Raw genomic sequence first — 21204 nt, 5'->3', positions numbered from 1 at the left:
ATATGCATTGCATTAATGTTTAAATCCAGTTAACCATGTCTATCACCTCAAATATTTATCATTTCTTTATAGTGCAAACTTTCAAAATCCTTTCTTCTTGTTTTTGAAATGTACAGGTCATCACTCTACTGTGCAATGGTACATCAGAACTTCTTGCTCCTATCTTCAATATAACTTAGGATCATTGGTCAGTCTCTCCTCATCTGACCCTTACTATCCCTGGCCTCTGGTAATCACCATTCTGCTGTTTCTTAAAGAATTATCTTAATGAAATTCACCACCACCCTCACTTCTGGCCCCCAATACACACACTGGGAACCCAGCCCAGTGGCACTCTATCACTGAACTGCATCCCCAGCTCTTTTTTATTTTGACAAGGTTTTGTTTAATTGCTGAGGCTAGCCTCAAACGAGATCCTCCTGCCTCAGCCTCCCAAGTAGCTGGAATTACAGGAGTGCAACTTTGGGCTTGGCTTTCTGAATTTTAAAGGAAAATCCTACCTCCGTGGGGTTGTTCCAATTGGGGAGAGTGACTGCACAAAAGACTGTTTTAACCACATCGTTACTTGAGAGAGATGCTTTTTATAGACATGAGCCACAGTTGATGCATACATGCGTGGGGCCTCAAAGGCATCAATATCAGAATCTCAGAGTCCAAACAGCGGCTGTCTGTCTCCCGAGGCACAGTTTTCTAGCAAGACCAGCCAAGACGCCTTGGTAGATTTGAGGCTGTAAATTCTGGAGAATTAAACCACGGGGAAGGGCTGGGGAAGGGGAAAAGCTGACGTCCCCTGTCTCTGGTTCTTCTCCCCTGCCCCTCCTCCTGCAGATCAAGCCTCACCCTCGTGAGTCCTCGTGGTCTTTGCAGAGGGCGCACAGCCCCCACCAACCCTGGCGCCTTTTCTGCAAGCACCGGGGGTTAAGTGGGGGAGAGGCCCAGGGCGCATGATGTCCCCCTCCCTCAGCCCTCCCGGCACATGACCTAGGCCGGCCAGCAGGGTCCAGGCAGACCCGAGCCGCATCCCGGAGCTGGCCCATGGCCTCCCCGCGCTTGGGGACCTTCTGTTGTCCCACTCGGGACGCTGCCACGCAACTCGTGCTGAGCTTCCAGCCGCGGGCGTTCCATGCGGTGTGCCTGGGCAGCGGCGCGCTCCGCCTGGTGCTGGGCCTCCTGCAGATGCTGCCCCGGCGCCCACCCGCCGCTCCCGGGGCCCCTTCCACCTCCCCGCCTGCCTCGGCCCGCATCCTGAGGGCCGCTGCTGCTTGCGACGTCCTCGGCTGCCTAGGTAAGGGCGCGGCCCACCGCTGGGACACACTTAGTGCTGGGTGGAGGGTGCGCGGTGGCCCCGCGACGGAGATCTGCTCCGTGTCCGGCCGGTGCCAGGGCTCGCGCGTCTGAGCGCTTCTAGCACCAAGTCGGGAGCTGGAGCCTTTTCATTCCAGGAACTACTCTGGACGACTAGGGGATTCTGCAAAGCAAGAGGGAAAAGTTCAGGTCCAAGGATCATTGCTTGAATTTTGAAAAGCGTTCATTGTGTTTGTTATTGCGAACTTATTAGAAAAACCTCGGACAGGGTTGTAAAGGAAAGTCTAGAAAATAAGGGTGCATCCAGCAGAGACCATGGGTAGGCGTGCGCACCTTGCTATTTTGTACCTACTTTGTACCACATCTTCTTTTGTGCGTTATTTTTTTTACCTGAACCCTTCCTTTTGCAGTGCTGGGATGAACCAAGAGCCTCAGGCAGGCCCTACCACTGTGCAACACCCTTGGGCTGCCCCAGGTTTGATTTTTACCCAGGTGTGCCAAGTGTAGGCTGCAGAGCAAACCCCTTCTGCTGAGCGTTTTGTGTAACTCTTCTTCCCCCACCAAGGATCGGTTTTACATTTCAAAATGATTTTTTAAATCAAAGCAGATTTGCTGACATGTGAATATACATGAATTTAAATGTTAGTGTCCATAAATAAAGTTTTACAGAACACGGCTAGGCTCTGCATTTCACCTCATCTAGGACCAGATCTGCTCTACTAGAACACGGTGGAATATTGGGCGGAGAAAGTATCACCACAAAGCCAAAGATGTTTACTATCAGCCCTCAAAGGAACAATTTTGCCAAATTCTGCTTTAAACATGACACATTTTATAGAATCTGCTTTAAACTATAGCATGACACATTTTATAGAACTCTAAAGTTGGGTTTTGCCATTTTGTTTAACTTTTTGTTGGAAAGTTCCCAACATACATCAATGTAGATATGACATATAAACAACCACCATGGATCCTCACGTACTCTCCACCAACTCCCTGTACTTGCCCTTCTCCCTCCTTACTGGCTTAATTTGAACCACATTTCAAACTTCATGTCATTTCATCCATTCAGATTTGAGTATAGAGCACTAAAACATAAGAACTCTATTTATTTGTTTATTTTTGTGGTCCTGGGGATTAAACTCAGGGCCTTGCACATGCTAAGCAAATGCTGTATTCCTGAGCTACATCCCTAGCCTTTCCCTCTCTACTTTTAAAAACTTTTTTCAAGAAATACAAAGCAATTCTACTGGCAATTCCTTTATGGTCTTATTTAGTAACTTTTTCTTAGTTTTCACTTAAAAAGCTTCTCTCTCTCTCTCTCTCTCTCTCTCTCTCTCTCTCTCTCTCTCATTTGGTTCACAAAAAGAGTCCTTTATTTCTGGGAGGTAATTTTGGGTCCCAGCATTCCTAGCATCATCTCCTCTCTAATCCACTGTCAAGGGAGGGCTACCAGAGTGTGGGTTTCAGCACAGCCCTGATTAGATGAGAAGCAGCAAGAGTAAAAATGCTGCTAGGGTTGGGCATAGTGACCCTTGCCTATAATCCCAGCAACTGGGGAGGCTGAAGCTGAATAACCACAAATTTGAGGCCAGCCTGAGCAATTAGTGAGAACTTGTCTCAAAATCAAAAGGACTGGGGATGTAGCTCAGTGGTAGGTTGCCCCTAAATTTAATCTTCAATCCTTAGTACCACCAAAAAACAAAACTAAATGCTGATTGGGGTTTTTAAAACAGGTTGCTGGTATAGCGGTGCATGCCTGGGAGACTGAGACAGGAGACTTGGAAATTTAAGGCCAGCCTGAACAATTTAGCAAGGTCTGTCTCATACAAATAAACAAAATCCAGCCCTTTTAAAAAATGTTATTTGATATAGAGTCTCGATAAGTTGCCCAGGCTGACCTCAAATTTGTGATCCTTCTGCCTCAAACCCCTGAGTCACTGAGATTACTGGTGTGTATTACTGGGCTCAGCTAAACATAAGAATTTTAAGCATATTTAACCCTGGTGTTATTATCAATTTAAAATAATTAAAAGCAATTTCTTAATGTTGCCAGTGTTTGTTCAGTTGTCCCATAAATGTTATTTTATAGTGGGTTTGTTCAAGTAAACACTCAAATTCTGCCCACACATTGTAATTACTTGATGGTGTTGACCTTGTTGGAACTTTTTTTTTTTTTTTTTGTAATGTTTATCTTGAGGCAAAGCCTATGAAGCCTGTATTAACTGCCTGGTGTACCCTACTTTGAGCTGGTACCTGGACACAGGTGTTGTGTATCCCAGGACCCATTTGTGTTCTGTCCTTTTGCCCAGAGTGACAAAAACATGATTGAAGACTCTCCAAACCTTGACTTTAAATAAATATTATGTAACCTCAAGTCATTTTCTCAGACTTGAAGAATAAGACAGGAAAGGAATTTTTCCTTTCTATTAGGGATAACATCATTTTGGTGCAGGATTATTCAATGAAACATTTGTTTTCTTCCTGATTCCACTAAGTCATTTTTTTAGGAAGAGATCTTAATAGTAGTTTATTTCTGTTACTTGAATATCTGGAAATAAAGATATAACCAAATATATTTTCAGAGTTGGTGGAAGAACACCGTGTCCTTTAAAGAGGGAGGTGGAAGATGTTGTAGGAAAATGAGCAGAAGTTAGGAGAAGGCCAGGTGACTGTGCTCCTCTGAAAATGAGTAAAACGAGTGCCTACCTCATAGGGCTTACACTGAGCTCAAAGCACTAAATTATAAAGCACTATACAGAAAAGGTTTTTTTTTTTTTTTTTTTTTTGTTGTTAGCAGTGGCTAGATAGTGGGAAGGTGTATGTTAAGCTTTCTAGTGTTCATAGATCTCCTTTAATAGCATAATAAATAGCACATGTATGCTTCGTTGTGTTACAAGTACCTATGTATTCAGTGGTGTACTAGTAGGCTTTTCATTGCTATGATCAAAAGACCTGACAAGAACAGCTTAAGAGGAGGAAAAGTTTATTTGGGGGCTCATGGTTTCAGAGGTCTTAGTCCATAGATGGCTGACCCCATTCTTTGGGGCCTGAGGTGAGACATCAGGAGGTGAGACCATCATCATGGCAGAAGAGTATGGCAGAGGAAGGCTGCTCAGGACTTGGCACCAGGAAGGAGAAAGAGAGAGATAGACTTCCTTCATCACAGACAAAATAGAAACCCCAAAGGCACACCCCAGTGATCCACCTCCTCCAGTCACACCCTACCTGCCTACAGTCACCACCCAGGTCATCCATATCAGGGGATTAATGCCCTGATTAGGTTAAGGCTCTTATAACCTAATCATTCCACCTTTACACTTTCTTATACTCTCTCACACATGAGTTTTGTGGGATACTTCATACCTAAATCATAACAGGATACATTTAAACAAAGGGCATTGCATTACTTTGCAAAAGAGATGTAACGTATACCATAAGTGTGTGTGTGCTAATCGAAGAATGTTAAATATTTGAGCCTACTAGCAAGGAAAACTCACAGATAATAAATGTCCAAAGCAAAGTACTGAGATCTAATTTTTGAAAATTTTACATGTAGTTTTCAAAAGAATGAAGGAACTATACATTTAAGCTTCAGAACTGTGCTTTGTAAATAATTCTCTATGTAAGGAATAATTGACATGAACATTAAAAATATAGCTAAGAAATACAGATTGCTATTTACATAAACACTTTGTAATGCCAAGTCAACAAGCAAACAAAAAATTGGAGGACAAGCTTGTGGCTGATGTTGCTTTCAATTGAAATGGAAGTGCCTGGGATCGCTTTGCCAATATAAGATGGGTTTTCTGAATAACAGTTCTTCTTCCTTCCCCTTCCCATTCCTCCTCCTCCTCCTCCTCTTCATTTTCTCCTCCTCCTTCTCCTCCCTTTTTTCTGAACACGTGAACGTGTTTTTCCCTCTCTCCCTCCATCCTTCCTTCTTTTCTCTCCCTTTCTCCCTTCTTTCCTTTCTTTCTCCTCCTTCTCTCCTTCCCTTCCTCTTTCCTACTCACTCTCTTGCTCTCTTCCTGTTTCTCTCATTTGTATTACTAGCTGTCATTTTTACAAAGTAACAAGTCAGCTTTAGATGTGAATTAGAGTCAGATGCCTTAGAGTCATCTACTTCTCTCTTTTTTTAATATTTATTTTTTAGTTGTAGTTGGACACAAGACCTTTATTTTATTTGTATATTTTCATGTGGTGCTGAGGATCGAACTCAGGGCCTCGCACGAGCTAGAGGAGCGCTCTGCCGCTAAGCCACAGACCCTGATCTACTTCTCTATTAGGGATCATCCTTCGGTCGGCAGTGTGGCTGGGATTCCCAGATTTCGTTGAAAACATCTCTGATGGCAATGGAACAGACATCTGGCCTGCTGCTTTCTGTGTTGGGAGCGCGGTAAGTGCCCCCTCTCTGCGTGCTCTCCTCCCCACCTCTGTGCCTGTTGCGCTGTGGTCCCCAAAGTGAGCAGCAGCAACCTCTGGGAGCCTGTGAGGAATGCAGATTCTCAGGCTGTGCACCAATCTACAGATGAGGAAGCCTGGGGTGGGGCCTGGCCAGCGCTGAATTGTCACAAACTCTCCAGGGCTTATATCCATAAATCATTAAATGAATAAGTAGACCACACACACACACACACAAAATACACTATGCTCGGTGCACCTCATTTTATTGGTGCTCACGAGAAGGGCTTAAATTGTGCAAATGTAGATGTTGAATCACTGGGTCTGCAGCAGAATTCCCAGTTCTTTTTTTTTCTTTTCTTCCCTGCCTTCCGGGGCTTCCTAAGTGCACCTCCATGAGGCCTCCTCTCAGCCCACAGCAGGGAGGCGCAGACCTCTCTGCTGCAATTAATACCTCCAGCCTCTTCCTCACCCCTTCTCCTCCAAGGGACTTTCCAAGTGCCACGTGCCCACAAAGAGCTTCTACTTCAAAGCCCCCATTGATCTTTCATGCCTCCAAGCATACCAAATGCGAGGTGGGGTGGGGCTTTAGTCAGATCCTGCTAAGCAGAGCACAGATGCACAAGTCCTTCTTGGGCCACAGCCCACCCCTGTCCTAGAGACTGTCTACATGTGTCCCTGAGCTCACGTGGGCTTCTCCTTGATGTCAGAAGAAGCCCACATCTGCCATCTCATTTCACGGAGGGACTGGAGGCCTCGTGTGTTTCCAGAATCTTTGATGCTGGGTTCTTGCTGTTTACAGATGTGGATCCAGCTGTTGTACAGTGCCTGTTTTTGGTGGCTCTTCTGCTACGCGGTTGACGCCTATCTTGTGATAAGGAGATCGGCAGGACTGAGGTATTCACTGGGCCCAGAGGTCTGCCTGGTTGTGTTTTATGAGCAATATTAGGAGATGCCATTGAGTATTCAAAGGTGGGTTGCAGAGTGGCAGACACTGTCTGTCAGTCTGGCAGCTGGCTCCCCCACCTAGAAACATCTATGGTGGCTCATTCTCAGGCCAGAAGCCAATTCAAAATATTGAAGTTTTCAGGGCTGGGAACGTGGCTTAATGGTAGAGTGCTTGCCTAACATGTACTCATGGTTCAGTCCCCAGAAATGCAAAAAACAAACAAAAAACCACCTAAAATGCTGAGGTTTTTAAAGTCTTGACAATAAGTAACTCAAGAAATTAAATATTTGAGGGATAGAGGAGGGGATGATTGATGGTAGATCACACTCTTGTGCAAGGCCCTGGGTTTAATCCCCAGCACCAAAAGAAAACAAAAACAAAAAAGAAATTAAATATTTGGAACTGGATGCATTAAAAATGAAGAGAAAGAAAAAACTGGTATGACTATAAACAAGTTGTGTGGGGGGAGGTACTGGATATTGAACCAGGGGATTTCTACTGAGCTATACCCTCAGCCTATTTATTTTGAGATAGGGTCTTGCTAAGTTTCTTAAAATTCCCAGGCTAGCCTTGAACTTGCCTTCCTCCTGCCTCCCCAAGAGGCAGGGATTATAGGTGTGTGTCTCTGTGCCCTGCTGAATTTAGACAAATTTTTAAAATTTTCTTTTAGTTTTGTTTTGGTACTGGGAATTAAACACAGGAGTGCTTTACCACTGAACTATATCCTCAGCCATTTTTACATTTTGAGATAGGGTCTTGCTGAGTTATTTAGGACCTCATTAAGTTGCTTAGGGCCTAAATTACTGAAGCTGGCCTTGAACTTGTGATCTTCCTGCTTCAGCCTCCCGAGTTGCTGGGATTACAGCAGTGTGCCACTGTGCCCAGGTATGACAGTTTTTCACTACACATCAAAGACTGTATGAAGAACTACTTCTGTATATATTGACATCTTATATTAAAAGTGGAACAGATGAGGGCTGGGGCTGGAGGTGTTTGTCTGGCAAGGACTCACACAGAGGTTGGTGCCTTGGGCATAAGTAGGTTTGAGCTCCTGCTCAGGCACTCACTGTGTAACTGGTACCCACTCACTGTGTAACTGGTACCCACTGCATTACACATGTAAATGGATTAGAATAGAGCCTGGCACATGGTGGGAGCTCAGTGGGTCTGAGCTGTTACTGTCATTGGGATGTTGACCATACAGCAACATCCAGAACCTAATTGACTAAGAGACGTTGGACGTGGCCAAGGTGGGCAAGTGTCCAGGTCTCCTAGCTCTTAAGTCCAGGAGACATTTATTCCCTCCCCCGCCCAGTTCCTGGTCTGTTTCAATCAGAAAGTCCTTGCTTGCTTTTGCTTTTTGTCTTTTTTAAAAATGGGTTTATAAAGTTACATGTTTTTAAAAATATTTTTTAGTTGTCAATGGACCTTTATTTATTTGTTTGTTTATTTATTTATATTCGATGCTGAGAATAGAACCCAGTGCCTCACACATTCTAGGCAAGTGCTGTGCCACTGAACTACAACCCCAGCCCCTAAAGCCACACATTTAACAGTAAAATCAAGTAGTTTCAGTATGTCGATAGATTTTTTTTTTTTTTTTAGTAATACTGGGGATTGAAACCAGAGGTGCTCTACCACTTAGCTATATACTCCAACCCTATTTTATTATTTTGAGACAGGGTCTCACCAAGTTGTCCAGGCTGGCATTAAACTTGTGATTCCCCTGCCTCAGCCTCCAGAATAGCTGGGATCACAGTTGTATACCACTGGGCACCATTGATATCATCCACTTTACAACTTTGTAATCATCTCCCCCAATCCCTGTACCAGTTATTAGTCATTCCCCAATCTCTCCCCACCTTCCTCCACCCTGGCAACCAAAATTTTTAGACTCTATGGGTATGCCTATTCTGGCCATTGTAGATCAATGAAATAATGCAATATAGGACATTTCCTATATGATCTCTTAAGTTCAGCATAACATATTGAAGGTTTATCTATGTTGTAGTTTGTATTAGTACTTCATTCCTGTTGTGGTCTGAGTGCTTATGTCCTCCCCATCCAACAAGTTTTATTTTGAAATTCTCAACCCTAGCTAATGGTGTTAGGAAGTAGGGCCTTGGGAGGCAATGAGGTCATGAAGGTGGAGACTCATGAATGGATGAGTGTCCTTATAAGAGACCCCGAGAGCTCCCAGCCTCTTCCACCATGTGAGGACCCAGTGAGAAGGTGTCATCTCTGAACCAGGAAGCAGCCCTCAGTAGACCCTGCGTCTGCCACACGTAGACCTTGGGCTGCAGTCTCCAGAGCTATGAGCATTCAATGTCTGTTTTTTATAAAGCCACCCAGCCTCTGGTATAATATCATGACAGCCAGAAAAGACTAAGATAATTCCTTTTCATAACTGAATAATATTCCAGTGTGTGTATATACTACATTTTGTTGATCCATTTAGTGTGTTTTCAGTGCTGGGGATTGACCCCAACAAACTAAGTGTATCAATGAACAGAAGGGGCCTGTTTTCTCCCAAGCCAGCTTTAAAAGGCCTCCCTGGGAGTTTCACACAATGCCACTTGCATAGTATTAGCCAGAATTAGTTTCTTGGTTGTGCTTAGTTGCTAGAGGACATAGGAAATAGTCTGTTAGCCTACTATGCTGCTCCTCTGTCTAACTTCTGGGTTATGTTATAAGGAAAAGAGGGAGAATGGGTACCTATAGGCAACTAGCAGCAGGAGTAGGCCTAATCCCTAAAATTGGTACAATTGCTGTGTTCCTGTCTGAGAGCCTCTCTCATCAGTTTTGGGGAGTCAGAGCTATGACACAACTGAAGGTCTCACTGACAGCCAGTAACAGAGATCAGAGGAGCCTGGGAGTTCTGGAAGGAAGCCGGGTGAAGAGCATGCCCTCCACTGTCATTAGAGGGTGCATTACTTCACCCCACCCCTGGTAGGGCAGGTGGGGGTCACAGGACTGGGTTAGAAGGAACAGTGTGAGAACTGTCTGGACTCTCAGGGCGGGTAATCAAGAAGCCCTCCTTGGCACAGGCATGTGTTTGGAAATTCATCTTGGAACTCAGTGTTCAAGAAGGCAGGACTCTGGGTGCTGGTTAGGCTTCCAAGGACCCGTCTTTACACAGAAGGTGAACATCCCAGAACATGAAACACTATGCCTTCCAAGGGCAAGAGCAAGGGCAGGTTTCCAGTCCTCAGATGACTGATGGTCGGGAGTGAAATGAGCTCTCTAATCAGTCAGGAGCAGGGCACACAACAAATAAGTAAGAGGTGCTCCGTAGCCCTTACACAAAGCCTCACCTGATGCCTGGTGGGAGATGTCCCCTGGGACATCTGCTAGATGGACTTCACCAGGGCTGAGGGTTTGGGTTCCAAAGCTTCGGTAGCTCCATTTTAATAGCCAGCTTGTTTTCCAGGGCAGCAGGTAGAGTTGGTCCTGAAGATGGCTAATAGGAGACTGCAGCTGGTTGGGCAGGGGGGTGTCCTGCTGAATTCCAGGGCAGGGGCCAAACTTTGCAGGTATGGCCCTTTGCCTTGGAGATCCTGTCTTACGTAGCTGTTTTCTTTGGCTGGGGGAGTTTTTTAAATTTTAATCCTCAGAAACATCATTAAGACAGATTTCAAGTCAAAATTTAAGTGGCTAATTCTGGCTGCAGGTGTGAAACATACCAGTTTTAAATAATACCAGACAGTGTGGTACTTGCGATCTTGAAAATGGCCATGAACTGAAGTCTCTACTTGCTCTAAGAAAATAAAAGAGTGATATGAATTAATGGCCAAGGAGGATTTACGCTCGCCTGGACTTGGAACAATTCAGTGGTTGGATAAGAGAGCAAGGGTCTTCAGCTGTGACCTGGCTGCTCCTGGGCTCCCCTGGGTTGGGCACTCACACTCTGGGGTGAGTTTCAGTGGCATCAGCCATTTATGTGGGAGCCACCTGCTCCTGCTGGCCCAGACCTGACTGCTGTCTTGCAGGATGGGCAAGAGTCATTAACCAGTCTCCCATGTCCTCTGACCTTGGACTTCCTTGGTCTGACCAGAGACCCACTCCCCACTCTGAAGATGCCATCAGCACTGTCCAGCCAAGAAGAGGGTCTGGTGTGAAGAAATTCTGCATCCACTAATCCAGCCCTTTCAGAGAGCTGCTGTCTCTACGGGCTCGCTAAATCTCCCGAGAGCCAGAGACGAAACCTGCACTGCTGAGATACACCCCCACATGCTCCCAGTGAGGCCAGGGGAGGGCGGCTGCAGGAACTGGTTACGATGTGGGAGGCAAACTATGAAGGAGTCATTTCCTTATGGCCTCCCAGACAGCTGGCTACAAAATGTTTTCTCTCTTCCCAAAGTTCATTCCCTTTGTGAGCCGCCTCTGTTTCCCTCCCTCCTCATCTCTTTGGAGAAGGGCATCATTTCCCATTCTGATCTCTGAGCACCACTCCCTTCGTCGACACAGCTGATCTTCAGAGTGAAAATTCCACTGAAACGGGGGATGCAATTTACCAGGCACCCAATAGCGTTAAGAGGGACTGCCAGTGTACCCGACTGATGGGTTCGCTGCCCTCCCCATCCCCTCAGAGAGAAGACACAAACTGAAGCCTACCCCACAGCATCTGGACGGCCACAGCCTCAAATCCTCTGGGGGAACAGGGTGTGTTGAAGTACAAAGATGAATGATAGAGATTGTCCAAGAATGCTAACCATGCAGGGAATGGGGAGTGCAGAGGTGGGACAAGAAAGGGGGCTCGTGGAATATCTCATACCACCAATTGCTGGACACATACCCTTCCTGGTCTGGGCTGAGCATCAGCCTGTCTCCTTGGATATTAGGAAGTCCTTCAAGAAGGATGGGAAGAGAAGGTCCTTGTTTATTGGACGAGGCATTGGTCTCACAATGTTGAGATAAGGGGGCCAACCCAGCTGAGTGGGAGCCAAGGCATTCATGTCCATCATCTGGGGAACCACAGATTCAGGTCAGGCTTGCTCCAGATCCAGTTGGATTCAGTCACAGGTCTGAGATTCAGTAAAGAGAAACCAGACACAACCAAGAATAGTCCCTTGACCTCACTTTCTATCATCTCCCCCAGAAACTTTGGAGTCACGGGGATTGGATAATTTTTTCCCAAAACTACCCTCCATTCTTTACTGAGTCTTGTTTTGTTTTCCATGTTCAACTTTTTTTCTTTTTTTTTTTTTTGGCAATGCTGGGAATGAAACTCTGTCTCATGCCTGCTACCACTGAGCAACATCCTGCCTCTAAGATTCCACTTTTTAAGTTTTATCTTGTTGCAATACATATATTTTTAGAAAAAATGAAAATAATCTTCTGGTGGATTCTTATCATACCTAGAATAAAACTGACACAGTCCTGTGGACACCCTCTGTCCATTCTCTCATTCACTGTCTCTGCTCCAGTCACTCTGACCTCCCAGCTTCCTTAGTCTGTGGCCCCACTTCCTTAGTCTGTGGCCACTTCTGCCATCTTCAAAGCCAGTAAGGGTGGGTAAGACTCTAAACTCCCATCTCTCTAGTTCTTTGCAGCTGGAAAGATTATCTGCCTTTTTTTTCTTCCTATGATCCTGGGGATGGAACCCAGGGCCTCACACATGCTAGCAAGTACTCTACTGCTGAGCTGCACCCCTAGCCCGAGATTCTCTGCCTTTATGGATTCATGTGGTTATTTATCCAGAATGCCTATATCTAGGATAATCTTCCCATCTCAAAAGTCCTTCATTTAATCACATCTGCAAAGTGTCTTGCCATATATAGCAACAGGATCATAGATGCTGGAGATTAGGATAGAGATATTTTTGAGGACCCCTGCCCCAGCTAACATAAGTGTTGGCACCTTAACTTATAAACATAGTTTTGTGTCTTGGGTCCAACCTTCATTTTATGTAAACTCTTCTGCATCCCAGCCTCTGTGCCTAGCTTCCCCGTCAGGGCTGTGGAGAAACTTTGTTTCATTCTTAGCACTTTCTGTGCCTCTCTAGACACTCAGGGAACACTTAGCCAGTGAATGTTGAGCGAGACATCATCTTGATGAAACTCCAAGATACTCTTTATTTTTAAAATATTTTTTAGTTGTAGATAGACAAAATACCTTTATTTATTTTTATGTGGTGCTGAGGATCAAACCCAGTGCCTCTCACATGCTGGGCAAGCACTCTACACTGAGACACAAGCCCAATCTCCATGATACTCTTTTAATTGACATGTAATAGTCATACCAAAATAATCATCCTTTAAAAATGTGCAGGTCAGTGGCTTTTCTTTTTCTTTTTTTCTTTTTGTAGTTGCAGATTCACAGAATGCCTTTATTTTATTTATTTTTATGTGGTGCTGAGGATTGAACCCAGGGCCTCATGCATGCAAGGCAAGCGCTCTGCCACTGAGCTACAGCCCCAGCCCCTAGGTCAGTGGCTTTTAAGACATTCACAAAATAATACATCAATCAGTACAATTACTAATTCCAGAACAGTTCTACCACCACCATAAGAAACTCTGTACCCATTATCCATCATTCCCCACATAAAGGGAATCAGGCACTGTGTGGCCTTTTTGTGTCTGGCTTATTTCACTTGATACAATGTATGCAAAGTTTATCGATATTGTAGCAGATATCAGCACCTCATTCCTTTTAAGTGGACCTTCCCTTTGCACATACCTGATATCCATCATACAGCTTAAGAGTATACGAAGCTTATGCTATCATGGCCATTCCTGTTCTCTACAGAATATTGCATTGCAGAAGGCTGAGGCAGGAGGATTTTAAGTTCGAGGCTAGCCTGAACAACTTAGCAAGACCCTGTCTCAAAATAAACAATAAAAGGGACTGGGGTGTGGTTCAGTGGTTAAGTACCCCTGGGTTTAATCCCCAGTACCCAAAAATAAAAAAAAAAAAAAGTTGCAGTCAAATGAAGATTCAAGAGTGGCTGTGTTTCTTGAGTTTCACTGTTAATAGGATGCTGTCAATTTCTGGGGTCTCCTTACTGCTCTTAAACTTACTGTGCCCCTTACAGTGCCTCAAGACAGGTGGGCATGCAGGCCAAGGTCAGTCTGATGGGAAAAGTGGGTGGAGGACCAGGGATGGCCAGCCTGCCTTGGGCAATAGTGTAAGTGGCAGGGAACAACATGGCCTGAGGTCCACCTGGCCTTTACCACAGTGGCAAGGGCAGGCCACAGAGGGCTATATTGTTCACATGACCGGGAAAAGCGACCCAAGGCTCTGAGTAGTGGGTTTTGCTAAGGAAATGCTATTAGTAGTCACCTGGATGTTTGGATTCAGGGATGGGACAACCTCAGGGGACCTGTACAACCTCAGGTCTCTCCCTGGAGTTGGGGTACAGGGTGAATAAGAGGGGAGGTTGTTGGGGATGGAGGATTGGGGGGATAAGGCTTGTGTACCATGCCCCTGAGATGGTGGATGTTATAGCTTGGATCTTAATTGTCATCCAAAGGCCCAGGTGTCCCAAGGCTTGGCCCACAGCTTGGCGCTATTGGGAGGTGGTGGAAATTTAAGAGGTGGGGCCTACTGGCAGGTCTTTAGGTCACTGGGGTCATGCCCTTGAAGGAGACAGTGGGATCATATCACCTTCCTCTTTCTCTCTTTTGCTTCTTGACCAAGAAATAAGTGGCTTTACTCTATCCTGATCCTACCATGATATGCTCAAAGCAACAAGCACAACCAGTCACAGGCTGAAAACTCTAAAACTGTGAGCCAAAATAAAACCTCTCTCTAATTTCTTTGGTCCAATACTGGGCATTGAACCCAGAGGTCCTCTACCACTGAGCCACATTCCTAGGCCTTTTTATTATTTTTACTTTTGAGACAGGGTCTGGCTAAGTCACCCAGGCTGGCCTCAAAATTGAGATATTCCTGCCTTCACCTCTTCAGTATCTAAGATTTCAGGCATAAGCCACCATGCCATGCAATCTTTCTTCTTTATAAATTCAGATATTTGTTATAGTAATAGAAGGTTGGGCAATATAATGTCTCAGTCTATCTGGGCTGCTATAACAAAATGCCATAAATTGAGTGACTTATAAACAGTAGAGATGCATTTCTTAAGCCAGGTATGGTGGCACAGATCTATAACTCCAAGTGACTCAGGAGACTGAGGCAGGATAATCATAAGTTTGAAGCCAACTTTGGCAACTTAAGATAAGACCCTGTCTCAAAAATAAAAAGGTCTGTGGATGTAGCTCAGAGATAGAGTGCCCCTGGGTTCAATCTCCGGTATTCCTACACACACACAGAGAATATTTCTTATAGTCCTGGAGGCTGGAAGTCCAAGGTCAAGGTATGGCAGATTCAATGTTTGGTACGTGTTCTTCCTGGTTCATAGATGGCCACTTCTCACTGTCCTCACATGGTGGAGGGGGCAGGGAGCTCCTGGGCCTCCTTCATAAAAGGCAATAATCCTATCCATAAAGTCTCTACTCTTGTGACTTCATTAGTTCTCCAAAGACTCCACTTTATAATGCTACACCTTTGGGGTTAGGATTTCAACACAGGAATTTTGTGGGGATCCAAATATTCAGACCAGAGCTGATGAGAACTGAACAGTACTGTCCCTGGAGGGTACTATAGACGGAATGAACCTATTCTATGGTTTTATGGAGAGTGGGGCCTACTTAGTCAAGTCTCAAAAATAGCAGCCATTTCCATGAGAATAGCAACAACCAAACTTGAAGCCAGGCAAGGTGATGTACATCTGTAGTTCCAGCTACTCAGGAGTCTGACGCAGGAGAACTGTTTGAGCCCCAGAGTTTGGTGCCAGCCAGAGCAAATGGTGAGATCCTATTAAAAAAAAAAGTGGAAAACAAAAACTGTTGACAAAGATGTGGAGACTCTGGTTTCTGATAAAATTAAGCAGAGAGAGGCTGGGCGTGTAGCTCAATGGTAGAGCACGTGGCTGGCATGTGCAAGCCCTGGGATCCATCCCACGCTCTGGGAAAGAAAGAAAGGAAAAAAAAAAGAAAAACATAAACACAAAGATACCACATAATTCAGCAATTCCTCTTCTAGGTATACAACCCCAGAGAATTGAAAATAGGAACTCAAATAGTTTTATGTGCATGTTCGGAGTAGCAGTATTCAATCAGAACGTCCACTGATGGATGAATGGATAAATAAAATGTGGTCTATTCATATTATTCAGTCATAAAAATAAATGAAGCTGTGACATGTCTACAACAGCCAGACTCATAAAAGCAAAGCAGATCGGTGACTGTCAGGGACTGTGGGCTGGAGGGAATGGGGAGTGACTGCTAATGGGTACGAGCTTCCCTTCTGGGGAAGATAAAATGTTCTAGAACAATTGAACCACATTGTGTCCCTGGGTTGTTCTCTTTAAATAGTTGATGTTATATTATGTCAATTTCACCTCAACTGAAAAATAAGCACACACATTGGTGCCCTTGGCAGCACTACACCTCTGTGGAGGGTGGTTTTGCTCCTACCTTTCCTGGTTCAGAAGCTGCCCTGGTGGCTGGTCTGGTAGTTTCTTTGCCAGGCCCCTTTGTCCTCCTCTGAGCAGTGCCACCCTGTTCTGCTTCTCTCCTAGCACCATCGTGTTGTACCACATCATGGCCTGGGGCCTGGCCCTCCTGCTCTGTGCAGAGGGAGCTGTCATGCTGTACTACCCCTCTGTGTCCAGGTAAGCCTCAGTGGCCCAGTTCTTATAGAAAATGAACGGGTCTGACTCACACAGTGGGTGCCTTGGCGCTCAGCTCATCCTCTTGACCCAGGGAGGCCACGCTCACAGACCCATCTAGCTGAGAGACGGTGTGCTCACTGCATCCTTGCTCCCCAGATCTTTTCCCTGGGTCTGTCTTTCTCATTTGGGTGGGTGGGTGCCTGAGCATACAGCGTGCTTGCGCAGATTATACCCCCTCTCGTAGCTAGAAAGATGCAGGGACAGCCCCTTCCATCTTGCCATAGCTTCCTCACACCTTTTCTTTAACACTGAAAGATCAGGCAAGTTTAACATTCTGAGGATGAGTTAGAAGTGATGTGGCCGAGGCAAGGAAAGCTCCTGGAAGCTGACTCTATGCCTCTCCCATCCTATGCTCTTGACTACCCTGAACACAGATGCAGAGGAATGTGGTTCTGGAATTGTCTCAGGCATTTCTTCATTTAAAATCCCATCAGTACCATCATTTGCAAGGTCTCAAAGCCCAACCAAGGATGTAGGCTCTCACTTCCACTGGAAAACAGGTGGACAGTGTCTTTTTGTGATTTGAGGGTTGTGTAGGTCACACACAGATCATCATAGTATAGCCTTTAGGACAAATCTGGCCCTTGACCCGTTTTCATTTTATTATATTTTAATTTGGGTACTGGGGATTGAATCCAATAGTGCATTGTCCCTGGAACTACCTTCCCAGCCCTTTTTATTTTTTTTTATTTTGAGACAGACTCTCATTAAATTGAGGAGGCTGGCTTCAAACTTGCCATCCTCCTATCTCAGCCTCCTGGTTCACTGGGATTACAGGTTTGTGCAATCACGTCTGGCTGGTTATTTTAAATGAAATTTTACTGGGACACAGCCACACCCATTTATTTATGTTCCAACTGTGATTGCTTTTGTGATATAATCAGAATTGAGTAGTTGCAAGAGACCATGGTGTACCCTATGAAACTGAAGAAAAAGAAATATTTTTTTTTCCTGTGGTACTGGGGATTGATTCCATGGGTACTCTACCACTGAGCTACATTTCCAGCCATTTTTTGAGTCAGGGTCTTGCCACATTGCTGAGTGTAGCCTCAAACTTGCCAGCCTCAGCCTCCAAGTAGCTGGGATTATAGGCATGTGCCACCCCATCTGGCTTTATTATCTCTCTTTATATAAAAAATTTGTTGGTCATTCCTCCCCAGTTTTTTGACTTCTCACAGCTACTCAGACATCTCAAATTGGTGTTGCCTTGTCAACTGTGGATATTGACAGAGAGCTAGCTAGCTCTCTCCTGCTTCCCGACTCCCCTAGAGTCTGTCCAGAATGTGTGGAAGTCTGGTATGGTCACTTTTCATGGGGAACTTCAAAAGGACAGACACAGTGTCACAGCTGTTCTAACAGAAGGATCTTAATAGGAAAGGGAGTTTCTTTTACTTGCCCTCACCTGTGGGACCCTGGTGATTTCTAGAAAAATTACCTTGGAGCCTGAGGGCACCATGCTGCAGGGCTGGCTCATAGGGAACCCTGAGGTGCTCCTATGGGCTCCAGGAGGCCACCTGATCTAAGTGTCTTAATCTGTAACTGGCTATCTCTCTTTTTTTTAGGGGGCTCCAGGGAGTACCAGGGATAGAACCCAGGAGTTCTTTACTACTGAGCTATACCCCCAGTCCTTTTCATTTTTTAAATTTTGAGGCAAGATCTTGCTATGTTGCTGAGGCTAGCCTTGAACTTGCAATCCTCCTGCCTCAGCCTCCCGAGTGGCTGGGATCACAGGTGTGTGACACCTTAATCATCATTAAGAGATCATCATCTCTTAATCCTCACATCCTGCAGTGCAGACCTCTTGGCATTCTTGTAGCCACATCCTCACTCTCTCATTGGCCACTTGATTTCCATCTTTGCAATGGAATCTGCCACTCCCACTCCTCTCCTGCTTCCCATACTTCCCTAGAGTCTGTCCAGACCATGTGGAGCCTGGTAAGGTGTTTGACCACCACACAAATATTAATGTTAAGTATTAAGAGCATTTTCATTTTTATGATGGTACCTTCCAGGGCCACAGGGACACTTCTGCCTCTCTCTGATTGGGCCTCAGGCATCCTCTGTCCCCTTTCTTCATTTATCATTTCCTCTGTGCCATTTTTCTCTCATTGACTTTCTGTGTATCTTAGTTGATGGTCCCTATTGGTAACATATCAATGGCTTTCGCCACCTCCTCTTACCACCATGTCCTATGGTGACTCATGATGCTTATGACTCATCAGTAGAAATCCTAGTCCTTCCCCCCCCCAAAAAAAAGAACCACTGAAGAGTTGGTTGTTACTCCTAATGTGAGAAGGAATTTCCTTTGACATATGAAGGTCATACATTTGAATAGATCAAGGACAAGGACTGGATTTTTTTTCATGTTATCGGCTGAGATTATGTAGTAAGTACTCAAAACCTAACTAGCTAATTAGTGCTTTTGTCTCCAAATTGTGTGTTTTCCCTTTGAAGAGACCTAGTGCAAAGAATCATCTACCATCCCAGATTTCTTTTCCTTTCTTACCTCTTCCAGTAGGGTTTGTTGCTGAGGCTAGCCTTAAGCTTGCAATCCCCCAGCCCCAGCCTCTTGAGTTGCTGGGATTACAGACATGAGTCACCATGCCTGGGCCAGTAGTGATCTTTAAAAGCTGCCCCCACTGAAAAGCTTCAGAGGCTCTCCTATTTATAGGACAGAAACATGAACAATCTCCCGAGTCTCCTGAAATTTATTGCTTCTTCTTGGACATGAGAAATGAGTCTGATTTCTTTAGAGTCTGGGCAGATTTATGCATTTCTTTTTTTGTTCTTATCCTCTTATCTCAGCCTGCAGATAAGTGGGTATATTTCAGCCAAAGCTTTTCTTTCAAGAAGAATGATTTGCTGTTCCTCCCTCAGGTGTGAGAGAGGCCTTGACCATGCCATCCCACACTATATCACCACGTACCTGCCACTGCTGCTCGTTCTGGTAGCTAACCCTGTCTTGTTCCAAAAGACAGTGACAGCAGGTAAGTAGCAGGGAAGTTCTCTGGGTACAAGGCCATGGGGTATAGCTCCATCTCTTGGGCTGAGATGATAACATGTTGTCCTTCTGGAATGATCCAGGACAATGGACCTCACTCATCATCCTCCAGAGACATAAGCAGAATCAGTTGGAGACGGTGAACAGGTTTACTAAGTAAAACTGAGCAGAAAGCATACTTAGTTGAGCACTATATGTTTGCCAGTGTTTGTTAGCTTAAGGCCAGGACTAGCTGATTTTTCACTTTTGTGTGTAGCTCACCCTGGGTCTGCCCTTGGCACGCTTGTAGGCTCTGAAGGTGGCCTTGGAAAACTGCAGAGGTGAGACAGGAGCAGGAGAGTGAAGTGGATCGGGGAAGGGATGAGGCGTGGACAGAGAGGTCCAGACACTCCCATAATGCCCTTGGCCTAGTCCAGACACTCCCATAATGCACTTGGCCTAGTCCAGACACTCCCATAATGCCCTTGGCCTAGTCCAGACACTCCCATAATGCACTTGGCCTAGTCCAGACCCTCCCATAATGCACTTGGCCTATGCCAGTTCTCAGACAGGCAGGAAACAGGAAGTGGAGCACAGGAAATGCGTCATTTGGGATGGTAAAAACTAGATAAGCGTAACGTAGCGAGTCAGCAGAGAGACTCTGGGCCAGGACTGGGAACCTGCATTCCGGCCCTGTCGTCTCCTCAAGAAAGCGTGACCTGGAGAGAGTTCCCACCTACTCAGGCTGCCTTGGATCTCTCAAGGGCAGAGTTGGAGTGAGGAAGTCCACCTTAACAAAAGGGGGAAGCTCCTGATTATAGAACTTTTTAATAACATCTGTTATTCTTTGGAAGAGTCTTTTCCTATGTGCATTTAAATATAGTGCATTAAATAAGAGAATTTATTTTTTTCAAAATTGTATAATGACTTGCTTATATGGAACACAAAAAAATGACTTAAAAAACATTGTAAAGAAATACACTGAGGGGGTTACAGGGGAAGTCCAGTGGTAGAGTGCTTACCTAGGATGCATGAGACCCTGGGTTCAACTATCAGTCCTGCAGAACAAGAACAAAAACGAAATATACTGCAGTGGTAGCAGCGGTTGTCTTTGTGGGAGGGACCACTGACCATTCTTTTTTTTTTTTTTTTTCCGGACTGAACCCAGGGCCTAGCACATGCTAGGCAAGTATTCTACCCCTAAGCTAAACCTTCAGCCATTAATTAAACACACACACACACACTTTACACTAGGGATTGAATCCAGAAGCATTTAGTCACTGAACCACATCCCCGGTCCTTTTTATTTTTATATTTTTTTGAGGCAGACTCTTAATAAATTGCTTAGTGTCTCAGTAAGTTGCTGAGCCTAGCCTCAAACTTGCAATCCTCGTGCCTCAGCCTCTTGAGTCTCTGGGATTTCAGGTCTGTGCCTCTGCACCCAGCTCTATTTAATTGTTCTCCAAACATTTTTTGTAGGTGTTCTAACCTGTTTCTAAGAAGAAATGTTAAATTTTCAACACTTTAAAATAATAAGTGCCTTATTTTATAAAAAAGAAAATACCTGAACTAGTAAAATCCAATAAAATTGGAAGTTTAGTTCCTAATGTATCAGGGTTATTTTCTTAGTTGTGACAAGTATCCTGTGTTGTGTTTGATGTTAACATCAGAGGAAGCTGACTAAAGGGAATGGGCATATAGTAAATCTCAAGTTATTTAAAATACATATTCCTTGGATCCTATAAGGACTTCACATAGGTAGCTGGGAGAGTGACGTCAATAACTTGCTTCGCTTTAGATCTTCTGGCCTTGCTTATGGGCTCAGACCTACTT

General features: G+C 44.9%; 1 protein-coding gene across 1 annotated transcript in view; it reads left to right on the top strand.

The window, feature by feature from the left end:
- Positions 1-976: 976 nt before the first annotated feature.
- The window catches only part of LOC113201007 (G-protein coupled receptor 143), a 28806-nt gene continuing 8578 nt past the window's right edge, over positions 977-21204 (top strand). The window contains exons 1-5 of the mRNA XM_077794243.1: positions 977-1285; positions 5595-5704; positions 6512-6606; positions 16239-16331; positions 19269-19378. Of these exons, the coding sequence (XP_077650369.1) occupies positions 1036-1285; positions 5595-5704; positions 6512-6606; positions 16239-16331; positions 19269-19378 (658 nt within the window). The 5' untranslated portion in view covers positions 977-1035. The remainder of the gene's footprint in view (positions 1286-5594; positions 5705-6511; positions 6607-16238; positions 16332-19268; positions 19379-21204) is intronic.

This window comes from Urocitellus parryii, chromosome Y (genome assembly GCF_045843805.1).
Source record: "Urocitellus parryii isolate mUroPar1 chromosome Y, mUroPar1.hap1, whole genome shotgun sequence".
In the NCBI taxonomy this organism is placed as follows: domain Eukaryota; kingdom Metazoa; phylum Chordata; class Mammalia; order Rodentia; family Sciuridae; genus Urocitellus; species Urocitellus parryii.
This window is presented reverse-complemented; position numbering and strand designations above follow the sequence as displayed.